Source organism: Macrotis lagotis, chromosome 2, assembly GCF_037893015.1.
Source record: "Macrotis lagotis isolate mMagLag1 chromosome 2, bilby.v1.9.chrom.fasta, whole genome shotgun sequence".
NCBI classification, from domain to species: domain Eukaryota; kingdom Metazoa; phylum Chordata; class Mammalia; order Peramelemorphia; family Peramelidae; genus Macrotis; species Macrotis lagotis.
The window spans coordinates 294,637,333-294,661,027 of record NC_133659.1 but is presented as its reverse complement, the minus strand read 5'-3'; the positions used below and the strand labels follow the sequence as shown (position 1 = coordinate 294,661,027).

Genomic DNA, 23,695 nt, shown 5'->3' with positions numbered 1-23,695 from the left:
ACATTTCATAGATTGTGGAAAAACTAGAGCAAATTTCTCTCATTCCACTGGGCCACTGTTCTATTTATTTAATATTTTATATCTTTTTTCAGGCAAACAAAATTTATTCATAAGTATTCAAATAATAGAATTTTCAAGTAGTATTCTCAGTAATTAAAATGAGAACTTACTCTTTCCCAAAGTTAACAGGCTATATTGATACTTTTGAGAATGGAAATTTATTTAAAATTGATATTTAAAAATGATAGCAAAGGTGATCTGCTGTCCTTTTACTGGAGATACTTCCACATCCATGATTAATTGAACTCTCTTATTCATATCCTGATCGTTACTTTCATGATAGGAAAGGAAAAAATACATTCTGGTCACTATGTTACTCACTTATCTTTAGCAGATGGTGAAAAAAAAGAAGAAGAAAAAGAAGGAGAAGATAAATCACAAACAAAATCAATAAGAGAACGACGACGGCCACGAGAAAAACGAAGATCTACTGGAGTTTCATTTTGGACACAAGATGTGAGTGAAGAAACTGCCGAAATGGCTCCTTTCAAGTAATTTAAATGTTGCTAATTGTATAGATTAGGTTAAAGTGCTAGATTTCAAGACTTCTTTAAATGTTATAACCATATCTCATTTGTCTTGATATCCAAGAATGTATAACAGCTTGCACATACGTATTTATTAATATTTTCTGCACTTGAAGAAGCTAAAAAGATTTGTCAGTATATATACTTATGAACCAACTCCATAGTATTTAACCTAGAGTAATGTTTTAAAAATTACCACACTGCTTTGTACAAAAAGAATTACCTTTCATCTCAGCCTTAAAGTCAGGAGTTAGATCCCACTTTGTGTTTGAATAAGAAATTAAAACAAGAATGCCCATTGGAGTTTTCTTGGACAGAAGCACTCGTATCTCTCATTTGTTTGAGAGATTCTTACAAGAAATATCTTATTGACAAAATACTGTTACAAAGAAGATCTCTGTAACAGTCATTTGAACCATAGTGTAGGATCCATAAAAACATTGGGTTTTTTTGTTAAAAATTCTTATGAAAAATCCTGTACAACAAATTGCATAAAAATCCTATTGAAAGTCCTATAAAAAATAATTCATCCTCCATTCACTATCCTTGAGGTGTTCTTTTAACTCCAGATAAGAGGCACAAGTTAATGATGTTAAATCAAAATAGACTCTCTGACTAAAGCATTTAATAGAAAGACAAACCATATCTCCACACTATTATTCCTCAGTCCAAACTTGGAAAAGTTTTAAGACCTTATCTGTAAACATTTTTTTCATTTCCAAATTTATATTTTCTTTGTAAATATGTTGCTTTCAGTATCAATCACCTTTCATCAGCCTTCCAATTAAACTTTTAAACACATGTAAGATAGTATAGGAGGAAGAAATCTGTTAAGAGCATGGAGGGGAGGAAAAAAAATTACAAATTTAATCCATTCAGCTCATTGGGCATCAAGCGAGACCCAGAAGGGTTACAAGATTTGCCCAAGGTTTCACAGAGCAGAATGGGAAGCATAAATACCCTCAAATATGTCAACAGAAAGCCATTCATTGAACAGCCAAAGTCTATGGTACTTGACTTTACTTGTCTCCTCTTTCTCTCCACATTAGTTATTAACCACTATTGACGTTAATTCCAGCTATTTTACTACATAACTGTCCTCCCTTTCCTCCCAGATTTCTAGTCAGTAAAATGCTGAAAAGAATATTCAGTAGGGAACAATTCCTATTTTAAAGTTGTTTATTTCTTTGTGGTAATTTTCTCAGATTAGATTTTAAATAATTGTCCTTTAATGCTAACTTTTGATCATTTTTAAATTTAATTATCTAAAAATTTAAAAATCTATTTCAGAGTGATGAAAATGAACAGGAACAACAATCTGATTCAGAGGAGGGATCAAATAAAAAAGACACTCAGGTAAATTTCATTATTAAGAAGTCTTCTATGGAATGAAGGGTATAACTTTCTGTGCATCTAATAATTTGAACTCATTTAATTGTGTCTGACTCAAGATTTTGTATTTATCTACATTATTAAATTCTGACTTTCCCTAATCTCTTCCTGTTGTTTCTAATGGGAGAGTAAATTTGGGATTTGTTTTATTTTTTTAGAAATTTTGTGAAAATATCATTTCCCCTTAAGTTTAAGCATTTCTCTGCAACTCTACATTCAGCTTCCTAAGTATACCAACAATATGGGTGGGGGAGAAAAGCCTCTTTTATTAGTTTTTTGTCCAGAGTCTCAGATTTTAGGAACAGTTTTTTGTTTTGATAGTGTAGAGATAACATGCACACTTTATTGAAAAGGGGATTTATTTCACAACAGCTCTGTAATGGAGACATTATAAACTAATGGGAAAATTAAAGCTCACAGAGATGAGTAATTCATAGAGACCCCTTTAATTTCCATTTCTTTTCCACTACATAAGGACTTGCTAGAGATATTTTTGTACATTTGAGTCCTTTTCCTCTATCTGTCTCAGTCTGACTGTCTTATCTCCTTTTGTTTTTTAATAATTTGGAATATGGTCCTCATAGTGATTTCTTTATGCTTTTCAGAATTCCTGAATCAATTCACAATATTACTACATGAGTTAATATGTCATTTTTTTCATATGTCCTCCAATATTTTCTTTTAGCTTTTCAGTCTAATAAGTATAAAGCAATAGTAGATTTGCCCTAATTTGAATTTGGAGTGTTTTTTAATATGCTTTGCATAGATCCTTCAAATGTTTGCCAATTGTTCTTGCTCTTGAAATTTTTGAATCACTTTCTTGGATTTCTTGGAAATGAAACTGTTTAACCAAAGAGAAATTTGCTACAAAGATTTTGTCACTCTTCTAATCTTAATTGCATGAGATTTATTCATGCACAACTTAGTTACATTTCATATAATTGAACTTATCCATTTTATCTTCTATGATCCTTTCTAACCTGTTTGGTTATTACTTTTCCCCTTTCTATAGATTTAAACCTAATCTGAGGAAGCAATTATCTTGTGTTCCCATGTAGAGTCCTTGAAGCCTTTGATTTTATCAGACACTAGTTTAGTAGCTTGTTTACTTTCTGAGTTTTTTGCTTATACCTAAGTTTTTCCACTCACTGACTGTTTTTTTAAACAGTACTAAAATGTTTTGATATAACTACTGTTTGGTACTTTTTCTTAAATCTTTAAAAAATTCCAGTGGCCCTTTTTTAACCCTATACACATAAATAACCCTTCTTCTGCCCCTTCCTCTCCTCTGAGCAATTAAAAATGTGAGAGGAGAAAAAATAAACCCCTGTAACAAATAAGCATAGTCAGGCAAAATGGTTTCCTGCAATGACCATGTCCAAAAATGTTTAGAGTATTGGAGAGTCACTTTTTTCACCTTGAGGTGAAAGTGAGGCTACTAACTTATCTCAGCACCTCTTCACTCAAATCCAGTTCATGGGCTTGTCATGGCATCACTTCCCCTGATGTCATGGTCTCCTTCAAGAATGAATGGCAAACATTCTGAGAAGGTGAATGATGTGATTCATCATAGTTCCTGTGGTTGATCATTGCATTAATCAGAGTTTATAATCTTTCAACTGAGAAAACATGTATTGGGACATCAAATGAATCCCATATTTCTGGACCTAAGAAATACCTTGTCTGCTTTTCATGACTCTACTAACTTTTAATACATATGACTAGATTTTTCTTTTTTCATTTGAAAGGGGTAAACTTGGTAGTGACAGCACCAATGGGGAGAAAGCCTTAAATGAAGCATTTGTAAAATGCATGGAAAGAAAACAGAAACATATTTGGAGTGAAATACAAACAAGTAAAATAACTTAGAACTATCCTGATGAATTTAGTACATGTTTTAAGGGGAAAAAAAACTTGTACGTAAGATTTGTATTTTAATAATAATCCATGAAAGCTGATGTAATCACCAAGTGAAATATTATAGAGGGAGAAGAGATGAAGATCTTGAATGGAGCCTTGTAGAACACCCATAGTTATCAGGTATTGAACTTGATGAAGATCCAGAAAAGTAAATAGAGAAGGAGCAGTCAGAGATGTTACAGGAGAACCAGGAAGAGAATGCTATCATAAAAACTTATAGAGCATCAAGGAGAAGAGGGTAATCAGCAATGGCAAGAGTTGAAACCAAGTCGAGAAGGTTGAAGTTTGAGGAGTCCATTAAATTTGGCAATTCAGAAGTATTTCATAACCTTGGAGATGGCAATTTCTGTTGTATGATGAGATTGGAAGTGACTGAAAACACATTTAAGAGAGTGAGAGGAAAGGAAGTAGAAAGCCTGTTGCAATTGGTCTTCTTGAGGTTTATTGGTGACTGTCAAATTTATGACATTTTTTTTAACATACTTCAGTCACTATCTTCTACTTTCAACCTTTACTGATTCTCCCTAATTCCTAATGCCCTTCCTGCCAGATTTACCATATGTGTAGGTTTGTATGAATTCTTTATAAACTTTTTACATATATAAACTCTGATACTAGCTCTTTGAGGTTATTATCTGCTTCATTTTTGCCTTTGTATCCCAAGTGCCTGCCACTATTTAATAAATGTTTAATGATTTAAACTATTATTCCCACTCACACACTATCTCCTGTTTTCTATATTTTCTTTGATTCCCTGGAGTGCTCTGTTGTCTTTTCTGTCACACTTACTGTACCTGCTATTTAGTTATTTGTGCAACTGTCTTAACTCCCCTATGAACTTTTTCTAACCTGGCATTCTGGCACAATTCCTTCTATAGAAAAAGTTTATTGAATTCAGTTAGCTACAGAATAAAATGGCATTTTTTTTTATTTTATTAAGGTAATGGGGTTAAGTGACTTGCCCAAGGTCATTCGTTAAGTGTCTGAGGCTGGATTTGAACTCAGATCCTCCTCACTTCAGGACCAGTGCTCTATCCACTGCACCACCTAGCTGCCCCCAAAATGGCATTTTGTCAAATGTTTAAAAGCCCTAGATCATTCTGCTATGTTTCCAGATATTTATGTTAAGGATCTACATTGTATAATGCATTTCCTATTATTTTCCATCAAAACTTTTGGCTTCTGGCTTGACCCACAAAAAAGTTTTATCCTTACAATTTGTAAAAGGCAACATGACATAGTACTGGTACTTTGAAATAAGGAAGGTCATTCATCTTCAATGTAATTGAAAGATGGGTGTAATAAAAAAAATTCAGTGTTATATAAAGAAATCCAGCAAGCTATTCGTAGGTTTATAAAATTGAAGCTTATCTAGAAGGGACCTTGGGAGATCATATCTTTCAAAGATGTCAAAGGCTAGCCCAAATCAGTTTACACTGCTAATGGAAAATATTTAATCAAAATAAATCCACCTATAGGACAACAAAGATAATGTTAGTTTTTGTTAAGTATGCTGCCCCTTTTCAACTTGAATCTTAATATTTGATCTTGTCCAATCACTCACTTTTTTAAAGATAAGAAAACTTCAGGTCCTCTAATATCAACTCTCCCTTTATGCTGCCCAATTCCTGTTCTGATACAAGTATGATTAACTTTTTGCCCTTAAGGGGAAGGGAAAAAACTGCTGCTTTTTACTAAACACCTTACAAAGGCAAAAGAAAATTTGATTTTGTGTTGCACTTTAGACTTAGGAATCTCTAGTAATTTAACTTCATTTGCAAGAAAGAATTAGTCAAAGTGGAGTTTTGTACCACCTATCTGACTTGATTCCCTATTTTTCCTCTGCTCTTAATTTCTTTTTCTTTTGATTAACTAAAGTCATTAATGGTGACTGATTGACTGACTGATTAACACTGATAATAATGAGAAGGAAAAATAGTAAATAGTGTATATTAACCTGGTGGGAAATTTCTGAAATCAAAGCATCTAAATTTTATCTTATTGTTCATAACAATGTTTATTCAAACATAGATAAGAAGCAAAACAAAATATGGTTGAATTTAGAGCCTTGTTAAAATCCTAAGGAAATGGTTTTAAAAGAACCTTATTTTCATCAGCCACCTTGAAAAGAGAAGCCTTCACTTTACTCATGTACTCCTTAAACTCTTTTCTAGCTAATCCATCAAAATTGTTCTCCCTAAGGTTAATTACTTAATCCTGAAATCCAGTTTTCATCCTTCTTAGCTTCTCTAGGACTTAATCTTCCCTTTTGCTTTATTTTCTCTTGGCCTCTCTGCACCATGCAAATATTCCTGTACCTCTCAACCATTCTTTCCTCTGACTTTTGCATTGGCTCAGATTGTTCACCACCATTCACTAGGACTTCTTTCTCTACTTTCTTCTTTACTCTTCATACTCTTCCTTTGGATCTCATCTACTACCACAGCTCTAATAGTCCAGATGGCTACAGATGTGTTTCTCCACCCTGTACTCTCTCAGGCTCCAATTCTACATTTCTAAACTCTTTTATAACTGGAGACAATTCAAACCCACGTTTAAAGCATTGAATCCAATTTTTTTTTTTCTTTAAATGTCTCTTTTATTTTTTTAAGCGGTATCACCATTCTTCCCCTTAAATTTGACTTCTAAGTGCTGCTATGAGCCTACCATTGGACCAGGACATAGAAGTATCAGATATTCTCTGTTTTCAGAATTAATGATCTGCTGTCCAGAATAACATTTATACCAGTAACTATAATGCAGAATAATGACCTGCACAATGCCATTTCAGACCTGAGAAAAGTTAGAATTTCTAAAGGTGTAATCATGGAAAGTTTCAGTAAATAACAGAAATGAAAGACAGAAAGCATGTGATTGGTTTGTTATTTTCTTCTCTTCTTTGAATGAGTGCTTCATGTGGGCATTGTCTTTGTACCTTTAACTCCTACAGCTTTTATCTTGTACATAGGAAGTCCTTAATAAATGCTTTGGGAGTTTGAGAGTGGGTGGTATTGTATTTAAATAGACATTCAAAAGATACCTTGATAGCATTTCAGTAGAAAGATTTTGGGAGGAACATTGCATGGTTAGGATTCTCATCCACAGGTGACAAAGGAATTCATTTTTAGCTCAACCAGGCTACAATTGGAACTGGATTGTGCATACCTTTTAAATTAAGGTACAGATCATGGAACACTATTGTTCTATTAGAAACCAGGAGGGATAAGGAGTTCAGGGAAGCCTGGAAGGATATGCATGAACTGATGCTGAGTGAGATGAGCAGAACCAGAAAAACACTGTACACCCTAACAGCAACATGGGGGCGATGATCAACCTTGATGGACTGGCTCATTCCATAAGTGCAACAATCAGGGACAATTTTGGGCTGTCTGCAATGGAGAATACCATCTGTATCCAGAGAAAGAACTGTGGAATTTGAACAAAGACCAAGGACCTTAAATTTAGGAGAAAAATAATGATATCTTATTGTCTGATCCTGCTATCTTGTATATTTTATGTTTCTTCCTTAAGAGTACGATTTCTCTCATCACATTCAGTTTGTATCAGTGTATACCATGGAAACAATGTAAAGACTGACAAATTGCTTTCTGCGTGGGGCAGGAAGTTAAGATTAGGGTAAAAATTGTAAAACTCAAAATAAATAAAATCGTTTAAAAAAAATTAAGGTACATATCACTCAGTGTAGATCAGAATACACAAAACAGGTGCTATATACAAAATACTTTCATAGGAGTCTACTTGGAGTTCTATATTTTTATTTTTCTTAAATCTCTCACAGAAAGTAAAGTAATTTGCTCAGAATTCCACTGATATCTGAGGCCATATTTATTAATGCTATGGACACCAAATCAAACCATATTTTCACTTTTAGAAATTGTTTTATATTTTTTCCTTTTCTCGTGGTTTTTTCATCTTTAGTTTTTATTCTTTCACAACAATCCAAGATGGAAATATGTTAAACATGATTGTACATGTGTAACCTATATCAGATTACTTGCTGTCCTGGAAAGAGTGAAAGATAGGGAGGTAGGAAAATGTAAAGTTCAAAAACTTAACAAAAATGAATGTTGAAAACTATCTCTGCAGGTAATTGAAAAAATAAAATAAAATTCTTAAGTCACTAATGAGTTTTTTCATAAACTCTTTCTGGCAGTGTTTTTGTAATGCAATTTCTTTATGTAGACAATGCTAATTCTTTTAATAGACAAAATAGTATTGAAATTGTTCAGATAAGTTAGTCTACTGCCTTTGTGTGTGTGTTTGTGTGTGTGTGTGTGTGTGTGTGTGTGTGTGTGCTTTTACTAGGTTGCTACCATATTACAGTTACTTGTAATATTTATTTTCCAGTGAAAACAAAAAAATTAATCTCTTTCTTTTTTTTCCCTTCTTTTTAGACTGATTCCCTTTCAAGGTACGTTTGATGGTTTTGTGTGTTTCATTTTAAGAAATAAGCTTATTTGACTCATATTCAGATATTTAAAATCTAATAATTCATTAGCTGTTCTATTCCTAAATAACAAATATTAAAAATGAATTTTTAAAAATCTGGCCATTTTGGACTAAATGTTGCACAAAAAGGAATTGCTTTTGCATTCTGCCTTGTACAGTATAACAGCAATAGATGAGACATCTGCTCTGCTCCCTTTTCAGGTGCTGATTACCTTTGTTAAACTGAAGGGTAGAATGATCTAAGTCTGTCCTCATGTTCTATCTGAACTTTTTTTTGATAGTGCAGTCGCCTAGGCCAAAATGCCGTTCCTACTCTTTGCACTGCCCCTCCCTCCCTCCCTCTGATGTTCTGTGCTTGCCCCTGACAGTGATTTGGGGTGCGTTTTTAAAGTTTCCTTATTGGAGAACATGCTGTTTCCTCCCAATTGAAAGTCAAAACCTCTGAGGACAGAGATCATTTCACTTGTTCCTAGGATCTAGTTCAGTGCCTAACATAATTCTAGCATATTCTTAAAAGAACTGACTAGTGACAATTTGATGTATATTAGGTTAAACTTTAAAATTCTTTAAATTTGCATTTCTTTTGTGTGATTATAGATAGTTTATATTTCATGTTTTGATTATTGTTTATATTGTTTACTACATTGGGCTGTAGTTCTTATATTTGTGTCAGTTCTCTTATATAACTTCAGATATCAGACTTTTATCAGAGACATTTGATGTGAAAATATTTCTTTTTACAGCTCTTGTTATTCTGTTCTCATTGATTTTGTTTTTTTTATACAACATAAGTTATTTTCTCTTTTGTTATATCCTGCCCTTCTTTGATTGTTTTTTTCCTCTGGTCCAATTGTGAATAGGGTCATATTCTGTTCTTTTATTCTCTTTTATAGTTAGATCATTTTTAATAGTCCAATTAGAGCTTATTGTGGTATATACTATAAGAGGCTGAGCTATTCCTGTTTTGTGCCAAACTGCTTTCTAAGTTTCCAGTAGTTCTTATCAAATGAAATATCCTTCCCCTAGCACTCTTTTTTTCCTGTGTGTTTGAAACACTGGTTAATGATTTCATTTATATGTCTTTCTTGTCTACTCTCTTCAGTTAAGCTAATTTTCTGTCTTAACCCATACCAAATAGTTTTGATGGTTACTTATACTACTTTGTAGATTTGGCAGTTGATCGATCCCATTCCCTTCTACTTTTCTTCTTTATTTTTCTTGATAATCCAAGGCATGGATTATTTTTATCTCATTTTGTTGCTTGGCACAGAGGTAAATCAGGTCTAGTATATTTGAGCACAATCCTAAATTGGCCCTGTATGTGCCTATCCCCTAGACATTTAAGTTCAGTGAGGTTTTTATTAATCTTGTTATATGTTAAAGTGCTAGTCCCAGAATCAAAAGACAAACAAAAATCTGCCTCTTCCCTTAAGGAGTTTTAATTGATTTGGAAGTTATAACATGTAAAATATAAAATTCAAGATAATTTGAGGTGTGAAAAAGCCCTATCCACAGAGAGAATCAGGAAATGCTTCCCATAGTCATTAGTACCTGATCTTAGACTTAAGGGAAATCAAGAATTATAAGAATTGAATCTAATGAACATTCCAGGTATAAGTGATTGAATAGATTTTTTTTCTCATGTCTGTCTTGAAGACTCCATTTTAAAATCTGGAAAGGAGACTGTTAAATTGAGAGACAGCTAAAAATAGTGCCCAACTTGGAATTTCTAAGAATTGATGATCTCAAGCAAAATAGAAATATTAGTGTTTTATTTTTTTAATATGCATCATATAAACTTATATTTTATATCTTTTCTTAGAATTTTTAAATTAAGGAATCCTTTCCATTCACAATAAAGTCATATTTTTTAAAGGAGGTTCAGTCAAATTATATCTTTGACCTATTTACAAATGATTAGAAAAAAGAAGCACTAGACCTTTTCATTTCTCTCTGGTTACCCTAAATACATGTGTTGTATAGGAGGTCATATAAGGAATAGCACCCTTGGATTGGGATGAGACTTTTGACTCTACGTTGTTTTCTGATGTCAGTTTTCTCTGAAGGATTAGAGCAAAATGAGATTCAGAACACATCAGGGACCAATCACAGTTAGCATGTTTTATTTTCATATGAATTATATCCCCAGTGGTTGGTATAGTGCATTCCTTGAGGTAATATCATAAAAACAGACCTTTGAAATTGTAACCAGTATAACCTTGTAACCAGTTATGTATCATGTAGTGTCCCAGAATCTACATGGATCTGTTATCTCATCGATGTTGATATTTCCTCCAGCAGTGCAACTTTGAGCTCATCTGTGCTTCCTCATCCTGTCCTTAGTCTTCTGGAGATCACCCAGAGGAGAGCCCCTCTAGTAAAGATAGACTAATTACAAACCACTTAATTTTCCAGGTGATGATATCATTTTCCAAGTCTGTGACTTTAATTTATATAATGAACTCTTGCATGAGGAAACACCTCTCCTAATTCAGATCGGTGCTTTCTCTGCAACTGATAGTCCAGGGAGTTGCTCTGACATGCAGGTTCAAGTAATAGCCAGGTTCAGAAACAAAAGCAGAACCCACATCTTTGCGAGGTTAAACACAGGTGAGGCTGATTCTCAGGCTACAGCAACATTGGATCTTGGCAACCTTTAACTATCGAGGCCCACCTGTCAGCTGCAGACTCCTTCTCAGCGGATATCAGGGACGACAAGGTTTCCTGGGGGGGGGGGGGGGGGGGATTCTCATTAAGAGCTAGCCCTGGATTTTCAGTTCTTTAAGTCCATGCCCTTTTGTATACCAGTCTTGTAAAGTAGACATTTTAAAAATCTTATATTGGTGGCTCAAGAGCCTTAAAGTCTGTAGAAATAGCATGAAAACTCTACCACTTGTAAATTTTCCTAGAACTAATATGCCTAATTATTGATATTAATAAAACATTTAATATTTTTACCTTCTTAGATGTTCGACTTTCATGGGTTGAGTTGAAAAACTGTAAGGAAGTTTGAACTTCGAGCCTTTTTCTTGATGAATTACCCTGTTTGATAATATTTCTCTCACTGAAAAGCATTTTTTAAAGTAAGAGCAACCTATTATTTCTTCCCTTTGCCCTCATCTCAGTTTAGTCACAAGTACTTGCTATTAACTCATTCCCCTATGCTTTTTAAAAAGAAGTTTCAGTGTATTCTCAAATTGCTGAGACACAATGAATATAATTGAGTTGTAACAAAGAAATTTGTTACATTTGTTAAATTCCCCAAGTATTACACTTGAACTTGACTTCTAAAAGAATACGATGAGAGCATTCATGAACTTTTCCATCAAAAATTTCTTGACAGAATAACTCATTTCTCTGGTGTATTAAACTTGGTTAGAGTCCTTTCCCCCACAATGATGTTATGCAGTAATCCAGGTTTTCTCCCTATGTGACAAATGAACTGAGACAAACTGAGATCCTGACTCCCAAGCTGCAGGCCCCATCAAGCCCTGCTCACCCCAGTGTCCATCTCTGCACTGGCTCAGGGAAGGGAAGTGATTTCCTCAATGTCATATTATGTTCTTTAACATCATAGCTAGGGAAAAGTTGAATTACTCTTTAGGATTCAGTAAATAACCTTTCAATCACTTGATAAACAAGATAGAGGGCTAAGCATTTTCCCTGATCTTCTTGACCTCTCCAAAATAGAAATTATACACAGAAGATAAGACAGCAAACTTATGCTGCTTCCTTAGCTCCATGATTTAAGATACCAGAATCCAAAAAAAAACCCACTTTAAAAAAAAAGTTAACCATCTGTATTGAGTTTACCTAGCACTTTTCCCCCCTAGTCCCCAAGCTACAATGGCAAAGTTGCACTAGCCTTCCCAAAAGGGGCTTGAAAGAAACCCCCCCCATCTCTCTCTCTCTCTCTCTCTCTCTCTCTCTCTCTCTCTCTCTCTCTCTCTCTCTCTCTCTCTCTCTCTCTTCCCTGTTTTTGGTGCCTTGGAGATCCTGACTCCAAGTTCTGAAAGCCTCCTAGGGGCAGGACAAGTAGCCAGTGCACTTGAAGCTGGGGAAGCTTGCTGGGACCAGAGCCAGCACAGCTGGCAGTGTTCTGCACCAGGAGAATTAGGGGCAGAGTGTCCTGCCTTCCTCCCCTGGTCTCTCGGAGCCTCAGAGAGGCACTCGCAAACACCATGCAGCACAGCTTGGCAGGAGATGCCAAGTCAATGAAATGAGGGTCACAGGGGGCCAGTGGGAAGAGTTGGTCTGCCTAAAGTCACTTGAGACAGAGACCTAGACTTGTATAACAGGAGGTTGGGGCAAGGGAATCGCGAAGTCAGAAAGTAAGCCATAAGAGAAAATAAGGAGAGGGGATGTTTACCTTTACCAAAGTTCTCAGGAAGAAGAAAACTCAAAGACTTCAAACCAGTAAATCAGCAGAGAAGAATAACTAAAAACAGAAAGAAATGTGGTCTCTGAATCTATAAATGAATTCAGACTTCTGCAGAATCAATGAAAATGATCTAACATTTGGTGAAGACAGAGACCCTTTGGAATTTGAAGAGAGCATGGAACCATAGCACACTTTTCCTGAGAGATTTAAAAGAGAAATGAAAGCAAAATTTATGCCCTGTACAACAAAAATAAAAACTAGAATCTTCAAAGATAAAGTCTTACCAAATGAATGAGAGAGCAATAGATTGGGAAAGTATATGCATAGAAGTGACAAACTATAGAAGAGAAGCAAAAAACCGTAACATTAAAGGAAAATAAACTTACTGTGCAACTGATCTCAGATGAATACAAACAGCTTAAGGATCATAGTTCTCCCATTAGAACAATACAGGACCAAAAACCATAGTGCTGTGAATTCAGGAAATAATATATGAGAAGTTCTGAACAAGGAAGATGAAATGGCAGTTGAGAGAATTTATAGATCACTTTCAGAAAAAAGCCCAGACCTACAGTTCACTTTGGAAACAAGTTCCACAAGCCCATAGAAGAAAGACACATTCAAGTACAAAGGAGGGAAATTGTGTAAGAAAAGACCATTCCATAACTGTCAGAAAATTTAGGAGGGAAAGGAGTGTATTCTAGAGAGGATTAAATAATAATCAAGAACAAAGGACTGAGATTTATGCCAGAGTATTTATATCTAAAGATTAAAACTGAATTTTTATATATTTCTATATATATTGTCCCTTGCAAGATTCCTAAAGTAAATCAATGTAGGAATACAGCCTGCTTATTTTCTCTTGAAGCATCATTCTCACCAGCATCTGAGTGTGACTCTGTTGTCATAAGGACACAGCTTCCAATCCTACCGAACTCTAAGAAAAGATGAGCTGTATGCTCTCAGAAAGACCTGGATTTCCATGAACTGATGAAAAGTGAAATGAGCAGACCCAGAACTTTGTACAGCATTGTTGTCCAGTGATCAACTGTGAATGGCTTAGCTGTTCTTAACAACAATCCAAAACAATTCTCAAGGATTTTGAGTGAAAAATGCTACCCATCCCCAGAGAATGAACTGATAGAAGTCTCAATGCACATTCAAAGCATGCGAATTTTATTTTGTTTATGGGGGGGGGGGGGGCTTTTTTAAGGCTCTGTGTTTTTGTTTTCACAACATAACTAATATGGAAATATGTTTTGCATGAATACACATTTATAACCTTAATTTCAAAGGCTTTTTTTAAATGTTAGAAATTGTATATACATGTAATTGAGGGGAGAAAAAAAACATAGTTCATAATTTACTCCAGGGCCACCCATTTGAAGCCTACTCACCCTGTTAAATAACCGTTCTACTATGCTCACTTAATATTTACTTGACAGTAGTGCACATGGATATGTATGTACATATATGTTATTATATTAGCACTATTATGTGTGAGTCCCTTGTGCCCTGGAATTACAAAGAGAAGGAGAAGACAGTCCTTTCTCCCAGGGGTTTCAGTCTTCATAGGGAAGGAAATAAGCAAACAACTGTACACACAAGATGTATACAGAGAAGGCACTAGCATTAAATGGGACCAGGAAAGACTTCTTGTAGAAAGTGGGATTTTAGCTGGCACCTGAAGGAAACCAGGAAATAAGATGAGGAGGGAGAGATTTGAGCCATGGGTGGCAGCCAGTGAAAATGGGCAAAGTAGTACAGGACCCATTTGTCTATGAAGCAGGGAAGTAGAGGGGAGAGTAAAGTCAAAGAACACTAGAAAGACCGGTTATGAAAGTTATGAAAGTCTTGAATGACCAGACAGGGTTGAATATTTTGTTAATCTAAGGTGAAAAGCAGCCTTTAGCTTTGATATCCCCTGCTCTAAACTTTTCAAATTTAAGACTGCTCTGAAGGAGAGAACTTTTACTTCTCTGATTCAATATCAAATCTGAAGATTAAACCTGTTTTAGAAGGAAATCAAGCTCAAGCTAGATCTGCCTCTTGTCCAAGAGGCTATTTTTCTTTTCATTTTGTTTTGGTTTTTTTATTTATTTGTTTTGATATAAAAATAGAAGATAATACTAAGTCTTTTTTGTTGTTGTTCTTTTGTTTTTTTTGCAAAGCAATTGGATTAAATGACTTGCCCAAAAGTCACATAGTTAACTGAGTATTAAGTGTCTGAGGTCAGACTCAGGTCCTCCTGACTCCAAAGCCAGTGCTCTATCCACTGTGCCACCAGGCTGCCCAACTAAATCTTAACAAAACAAAAAAAAATCTAAATTTAAGACCTGACACTGCCACTTGCTGGCTCTGTGGCTTTAAGTAAGTCATTTTTAATTTCCACATCTTTAAAATGACAATGACATTTGCTCAGTTACATAAGGTTGCAAAAATCACACAAACATGTAGGAAAATATTTAACAAAGATGGCTCATGTATATATGCATTTTTGTTCATTGTTTAAGTCTCGTTTACCTAAAGTAGGAGGCCAGATCTTATTTGATATTTTATTTTTCATTCTGTACATAACAAGAAAAAGAACATTTCCATTTACTCAGCATGACAACAGAAGAATGAAATTCATCTGAGGTCAGCTTTTCCCCACTCTTCCTTCCATGATCATGTGATATCTATCACTAATTAGGGAGATAGAAAATTTTACTTCCTTTCTACTTTTTTCTGCTTGCTTTTAATTCATTTTTCCATCTTAAAATTTTTAGAACAAAATTAATCTACCCCCACGCCCTTTATTTTTCTTACTTTATTTCCCCAGTACCCTTTGAATACATTAAGGTTTTGGTATTCTATTAAAATGTTAACACTACAACATTCCAAGTGCTCAAATAAATTTACTCTTCTAGTTTTCTTTTTTAAGTCTTTTCCTCAGAAATGCCTCTCTTTCATTAAAAGTCTTTTCTGCCTTCTTTTCTCTCCCCTAAGATCATTCCCAGCTTTATAAGACACAGGATAAACAATTCTTAATCATGAGCTTTTATCTTTTGCCTTTTGAAATCTATTCCAAGATCTCCTCTCATTCAGAGCAGAAGCTCTTTTGTTGGTCCTTTTTCAGATTCAATTCTTTAATCTCATTTGGGGTATGCAGGCAAAGATACTAGAGTGCTTTACCATTTCCTTCTCCAACTCATTCTACTGATGAGGAAACAGGGTTAAGGCCAAATTTGAACCCAGGGAGATGAGTCTATCTGGCCTTATTTCCATTGCATCACCTTGCTGCCACTGCCAGGTCTTATGCAGTCCTCATTATGGTTCTTATAACTTGAATTCCCTTCTAGATCTTACAAGGGTATTTTTGTTTCTCCTTTTTTTGTGGGTGATCTTGAATCTGCCTATGATATTGATGAGGTTTTGGTAAGTTTTATCAATTTCTCTTCTGAGCTATTTATTTTCTTTCCGATTCTTCTAGAGCTTTTATTTCACTTTTTTTTTAATCTCTCATTTATTTAGTACCTAAATTTGGGCTAGAGCCAGGACCAGGTTCCATTCCTGCTATGCTTTTGGTCAAGGTGTTTAGTCTCACCTTAATTCAGTAGGTCTCCTCTGCTGAACTTTGCCTCTCGGAGTCAGGCTTTTTCCTCTGTAGATCTTTAAGGTTCAGAGTGCTAGCTCTTCAGAGCTCCAAATAGCTTTTCAGGATGCTAGATTTAAGTGACCCTAGTCCTGGGCTACCCCCAGGTACTCTTCCAGGGCACTCCCCACTGACCCTAGTGGGGCATCTCTCTGGAGGTCTTAGAGACTTCTAACTTGTGAGTCTGCTTTGGGGTTGGTTTTCCCAAATGCCTTCTTATCTTGTTCTCTGAGCTGATTTTGGGCATATGGTATAGAGATGAAAATAGTTACTACTACTCAGTATTTGATCTGATACACATTTGAGGTATGTGCCATTGTATACTTGGAGAATTTGGGCTTTTGACCAGAAGTCACAAAAGGCTGATTATTTTGTGATGCATTGGCTTGTTTTTGTCTCTTATTAAAATGCTATCTAAATTTGAGTCATGGATTTTCATGATATGTCATGACTTAAAGGAAAAAAAACACATAACGGAAGGCAGTTTGGATGTGTTTATCTTAACTACACAGTTCCCATGACCTAATTTTCTATTTACCCCTGCTTCATAGAAAGACTTGATCTTGCTGTGTCCTGCAAAATTATTTTATAGGATCATAATCAATTTTTCATTTCATTTTTCCCTGTGTCTTTATGGCCCCTATCCTCTTCTACATGCTCACCATGAGCTCCATTCCTTCCACTCCTTATCTTTTCTAGGTATTCAGCCTTATACTGGCACCATCAACCTTTTCTCTGTCTCCTTAGTTTTTGTTGAATTCTTTCAATCCTTTTATCTGTTAGGAAATGTCTTGACCCTTGTCCTATTGCTTATATAGCTATAAATTTATGTCATCAAAATCCAGCTGAGAACTTCCTGTATCAAGATCTTCATTGTATTCTTCCTTTATTACTTCATGATTCTTCTCCATATGGTAACTTTTACGAATCTCATCTCTTCCCAGGCTTCTCACACTCTCCTACTCCTCAAACTAGTATCTCACCTCAGACACTCCTGGAGAAATCGAGAACTCTTCTTCTCCTATCCTTACCTCAAATCAACCAGAGAACTTCTCACTTCACCACCAGCACCACCACACCCCCTTCTTTTTTTTTTATTCTTTCTTAAGCCAGTTCTTGCTTAGGTAAGTAGATCATTTCACAGACCTCAACCTCCCCTCTTGGGATTGCCTTTGGGACCCCAAGCCTTCTGGAGCTCTGCAGGCTTGGCTTCATTCAGTACCTGGAAGGAAGGACACTTAGCCTGGGCCTTCAGCAGCGCTGCTGTCAGTAGATTAATGAAGTGTCATTTAACCTTGCCCAGGTCAAGCTGTCTGTTATTGTTCTGACTCTTGGCAAAGATGGTTTGCCATCTCCTCCAGACTATTGACAGATGAGGAGATGGAGGCAGCAGGGTGAGGTGACTTGTCCCTGGGCTATTAAGTATCTGAAACCAAATTCGAGCACAGGTCTTCCTGCCTGCAACCTGCTGGCACTCTGTCTACTTTGCCACCAGGCTACCCTGTATGCAACCATCATCCCATCTCTTCTCTTCTACAGCAGATTGCCATTATTATCGCAACCCACCATCATCCTTTCTCTTCTAATCTCTCCTTGTCTACTGACCTTCCCTGCTAATCATCTCTTCCTCATTCAGAAATCCTCCCTTGATCCTCTCTGATTTCTTCATTTCAAACTGTCCTCTTCAAAGTTGTGGGTGATCGCTTAATTGCCAAACCTGGCCACCTTTTTTTTTTTTTAGGGGTTTTTTTTTTGGCAAGGTAATGGGGTTAAGTGGCTTACCCAAGACCACACAGCTAGGTAATTATTAAGTGTCTGAGGTCAGATTTGAACTCAGGTGCTCCTTACTCCAGGGACGGTGCTCTATCCACTGTGCCACCTAGCCGACCCCTGGCCTTCTTTCAATCCTTATTTTTATTGATCTCCATGTCCATCCCTGGGGCTTTTGGCACTGATAATCATTTTCTCTTCCTGTATATAACTCTTCTAGTTCTCTTCCTATCTACCTGATTGTTCTGTCTCTCCAACTCCTTTGCTGGACTTTTATGTCATACCCATATGAGGGTTCATCTTAGATATTAGGTCCCCTAAGCTTCCATCTTTTTTCCTCTATACTATCTCACTTGATGAGTTTACAACTCCCAGGGCTTCTATTATATCTCTGCAGATGATTACCTGATCTATATATTCAGCTCTAGTCTGTCAGTCTCCAGAGCCCAATCTGTATTACAACTGCCTTTTGTTTTTTGGTTCTTTGGGTTTTGGGTTGTTTTTTTTTTTTTTTTTTTGCAAGGCAGTGGGGTTAAGTGGCTTGCCCAATGTCACACAGCTAGGTAATTATTAAGTGTCTGAGACAGGATTTGAACTCAGGTCCACCTGGCTCCAAGGCTAGTGCTCTATCCACTGCGCCACTTAGCCGCCCCCTACACCTGCCTTTTAGACATCTTTAACTGAATAGCTCATAGTCATGTCAAAAATCAGCATATGTATATCAGAACTCATTATTTTCCAACCTCTTCCAGCCCCAACCCTCTCTACTAAACTTCACTGTTACTCTAGAATTACAATACCACCATCCTTCTAATTATTCAGGCTCACAATCACCATGTCATTCCCTGACTTTTAACTAAAATGTCCTTCACGTATACTCCAGTCATATCTCATCCGACCCCCTTCTTTCCACTCAAACAACTACCATCCTAGCCTTCCTGCCTCATGACTCTTCATATTGCAATACATCCGCTACTCAATTTCCAAGTTGATCTTTCTAAAAAATAGTACACACTTCTCTTCCCACTGGGAGCAGATATAGAATCCCCTCCATACTTAGCATGTTGTAAATTCTTTCACCATCTTGCCCCATTTTATATTTCCAGTCGTCTCAGACTTATTGCTAACATTTATTTTACAATCCAATTACACCTACCATATTACTGTTTTTAACTTGTATCCTTCTGGATCTTGGCATCATGCCTTTTTACTAGTTGTCACCTCTGCCTGCTCTCCATCTTCATTTTCACCTATCGGCTTCCTTTAACATTCAGCTCAGATTTCACCTCATACAGGTGGCCCTTTGTTGACCCCCCTTTTTTAATTATTGTATTACATTATGAATGTTTTTATTATTCTATAGTTTTATTTTATTCATTTAAAAATAGACTTCACCAAACATCCCAAGGAGTCCATGACACACAGAAAATTAAGCCACCTCTTCCCTGGCTGCTAAGTGCTTTCCTCTTTAGCTGCTTTCCATCTAGTCTGTGTCTCTGTGTCTGTGTCTGTATGTTGCATTTACCCAGTTTTTTATATGTTGTTTCCCCAATTAGAATGTGAATTCCTTGAGGACAGAAACTGGTTTTGCCTCTTTTATGTCCTGAACATATATCACAGTGTCTGGTGCTTAAGAAAATGTTTGTTGCCTGAGTGACTACTCTTCATAACCTTTATTGCTTCATGCTTAGAAACCTGGGTTCTAGTCTTGGTTTTACAACTAACTAGATCTGTAACTTTGGACGAATCACTTAGAACTCTTTCAGCATCCCATATTTCTTCATCTACAAAATGAATATATATAGAATGATACTAATGTAGACTACATTATTCTATAAAATCTCTCCCACCTCTAGTCTAAACTACAATAAAAAAAAACTGTCCTATTGACACATTTTACTTAAAGTTGCCTAAACAGATCTCAGCACTTGTCAAAACTCTGCAAGAAAAAGATCAAACACAGATCCTGTTGCTGTTGACTATATTGGATTGGCCCAGAAAGTTCATCTAAAAAAAATAACCAATTCAAAATAGGATGATAAAAATGGTGTTATTTAGGAGTGTATTCTTCCTCAAGATACACATACTTAATGTCATTGAATATTTTACGCCTTAATATTTATGTTTTGAAACTTCGTTTTAAAAATGCAGATATTTGGTTTTATTGCTTACTTCAAGTAGTTAATTTATTTCTGTATTGAAGTCATGACTTTAATAGTTCAGAATCAACAGATTTAGTTTTAACATTTTAGAATTTTCTATAACCATCATGATTTGCCAAGTTTATTTACATCTAATGGGTTTCCTTGTTCATGAATGTATTCGAATTAAATATGTATATTTATGTAATCTTCTGAAGACATGACACAGGTTCCACATCTTCCACTGAGCGTTGTGATTCCTTACTGAGTCGTTCTGGATCTTACAGTTACTTGGAAGAAAGGAAACTTTACTCTAGCAGACTAGAAAGAGAAGATTCATCTGACTTTAAAAAGGTATTTGGCTCATCTCACTGCTTTTAAGTAAAATCCTCAAAAAAATTAAAAATTTTAAAAAATACCTTCTAATAAAAGTTGTTTATAACAAATATAACATAAAAAAATGGCACTTTTTTTTTTTTGAAAAATGACAGGACCAAGGTTTCTGTAGCTTACTGCAGTGACCTCAGTTAACTGAAATGGGTAATCCAATGATGTGAAAAGGCAAAGACAAATAGATTTGTGATCATATTGTGCCAGCCATAATACACAGTTAATGATTTTAGATTTTTAGATTAGATTAATTTTAGATATTAGATTATTCCAAGAAATTAAGAGTTGAATAGCTGAGAAACTAGGAACAAGAATAGTACGGAACTGCCTAAGTATTAACTGTTACATATCAGAGGAGAAAATATTAAAGATATCTGGGACTGATCAACAGAAAGGGTTAATTCAGAGCAATAATCTGATTCTAAACAAAATATGAAGTAACTGAGAACTTGAGTGTTGTGGTGATTAGTAGTAGTATTACAAATTGTCCAACCTTTCTTAATGTCTGTGACTGCTTGTTTTTAGGGCTTCTGATACAGTACAGAGGTTAGTTAAGACAAAAGTCTTTATTATACAGTTATATTTGTTCAGCCTTTTTTCAGTCAGATCCAACTCTTTGAATCCCTTTAGGGTTTTTTTGGCGAAAACACTGAAATGGTTTGCCATCTCCTCATTTTACAGATGAGGAAACTGAGGCTTAAGTAACTTGTGAGAACTGTGTACAGCTAGTAAGTAGCTGAGGCCAGATTTGAACTTGGAATGTTGAGTCTTCCTGAATATAAACTGGGCATTCTATACACTGAGCTGCCTAGCTGCCCTATAGCTACATTAGGTTTTTTTAATATTGTATGTGTCAGTAAATTTTAAAAAAACTATGTAACAACTATTTACTGAAGACCCATTTTCTGTAAGGATTGTCCAAGTAACTAATAAGGCAGGAAAATGTTAAGTGCCTCATACAAATAGTTTCATCTGAATTCAATCTGTTACTAATAAAACCTTTGTAGGTATTGTTTCCTCACTGTGAATTCCTAGTACTAATGAAATCCCAAGTTCCATACCAAAAATTTGCAAAGTGTTTTCCTCTCAACAACCTTGTAAATTTCATATTTTTCTGTCCCCACTTTGTAAATGACATATCTACCAGCTCTTCAGAAGAGTTTTTCTTCTGTTCATGAAAATACAGAATTTTTCCATAAATAATTTGAGGTGAGAATTATTTATAGCCTCAAGATGCAAAGATAGGTAATTTTAGATGTTAAATTTTTATAGAAAACACATTATTAAATTATATTCCTTTTTCTCCTTTAGTTTAGGAAAGCAGCTATATTAGAATGAAATTTTGAATGTTTGGACAGAAGTAATAAATCAGAAAGATAATTTGTCCCTAACTCTACCCCATCTTTTTTCCCCTAGCTTTACGAACAGATTCTAACTGAAAATGAAAAACTAAAAACACAGCTACATGATACAAATATGGAACTGACAGAGCTTAAACTACAGTTGGAAAAGGCCACCCAGGTTTGTTCTTTTTTTCATCTCTAATAAGGACTGTGAATATCATGTTTTTCATTCAGGCAGTCTAAAAAATAGAATTGGGATTGTCTCCAGCAATTGTTCTGACTAAAATTACGGGATCTTGATGCAGTAGATTCCTTTTTTGGTAAAAAGTTAGAAAAGAGTTCAGAGATAATACAGGAAGTGCCACATTGGCTTCTAATTGCAATAAATGATATTAGCAAGTCTGTCCTCTTACAAAAATGTGGGTATTTTTTTCTTTGAGCTCTTAAACTGTTGTAAAAATTGTATTGAAAAAAAATCTGTCTCCTTTAAAATTATAACTAGTTCATTAGCAATAGTTTTTAATTTTGTGGGTAAAATTTCCTTTTAAGTAACACTGGACAAAGTTGTATATATTTAGTTTTTAAAACTTTTCTGAGCCCTGTTTGTTTGGTTTTAGGAAGAAATTTCAATTACAAGCATCCACTATATCAATGCTTCTTAACTTTGGGAGTCTATGAACCTGAGGAGGGGAGGTTGTTTTATATATTTTGATAAATATTTCACTGTAATTACTTTCCTTTGTAGTCTTGTTGAGTATTTTTATCTTATGCATTTAAAAGCTTTATTCTCAGAGGAGATGTAACAATTTCCACAGGAATCCATTCTGCTGCTGTGTCTGTAACCCCAGAAAGTTGAAGAGTTCTGGAGTGGCTGTTCTTTCTTTTTCAAAACTTCAAACTTGAATGGGTTCAAAACACCCAGAATCTGAATTATTATTGATAGAGTAGCACTGATAATTAACCTGGTATCTCAGTTGGATATATTTTGCATATATTTTCAGAGAAACTTAAGGTTCTGCTTCCCCAAAACAGCCCATTTACTGTGAACTTTTGGTGTGTCTAGGTCACTTTAAGGTCTGGATATTGTGACAATTAGGAACTCTTCAACTATTCACCTAGATTGTTACACCTCTGATCCTTTCTAAATATCTACTGTAGAGTATTCTAATCAATCAGGAATCATTTATCCTGCATTTAGCATACTGCTGGGAATATGTGTAGGTATTCTCCATTAAACACCTACTGTATGCTACCCCCATTCCTACACCCAAAAACCAACAGAAGTTAAGCAAGAGAAGGGGTTTTACTGTCTTCTGTCAGTTTCTTTATACTAACCTCTAGAAAAGGAAAACAGTCTTGTTAAATAAGTCTGTTTGATCACTTTCTTTGTACTTGGTTTTAGCCTTTTTCAGACACTGTGCTTGGATTGTAGTCTTTTTTTTTGTCCTTACTAGGGAAAAGCATCATGTTAAGCTTTTCCCCATTAGCATTTGCCTCTCGCATTTCCTTATTTTTATAACATATTAACTTTACATTACAGAGACAAGAAAGATTTGCTGACAGGTCACTTTTGGAAATGGAAAAAAGGGTAAGCTTAAGATGTTTTCTTGGAATGAGAATCATTTTTTCCCCTTGGCTACCAATGGGATTAAATTTGAAGTTTATAA

General features: G+C 35.3%; 1 protein-coding gene across 17 annotated transcripts in view; it reads left to right on the top strand.

Annotated features, from left to right (window-relative positions):
* PPP1R12A (protein phosphatase 1 regulatory subunit 12A) overlaps positions 1–23,695 on the top strand; it is a 171,629-nt gene that overhangs the window by 134,919 nt on the left and 13,015 nt on the right. For 11 of the 17 annotated variants that reach the window (XM_074226498.1, XM_074226504.1, XM_074226502.1 and 8 more), the window contains 6 exons: positions 392–516; positions 1,878–1,943; positions 8,315–8,331; positions 20,514–20,649; positions 22,102–22,206; positions 23,569–23,616. In XM_074226498.1, coding sequence (XP_074082599.1) covers positions 392–516; positions 1,878–1,943; positions 8,315–8,331; positions 20,514–20,649; positions 22,102–22,206; positions 23,569–23,616 — 497 coding nt within the window. Of the gene's footprint in view, positions 1–391; positions 517–1,877; positions 1,944–8,314; positions 8,332–11,335; positions 11,453–20,513; positions 20,650–22,101; positions 22,207–23,568; positions 23,617–23,695 lie in introns of those variants that run through there. The other 6 variants (XM_074226505.1, XM_074226499.1, XM_074226507.1 and 3 more) reach the window with 2 other exon arrangements.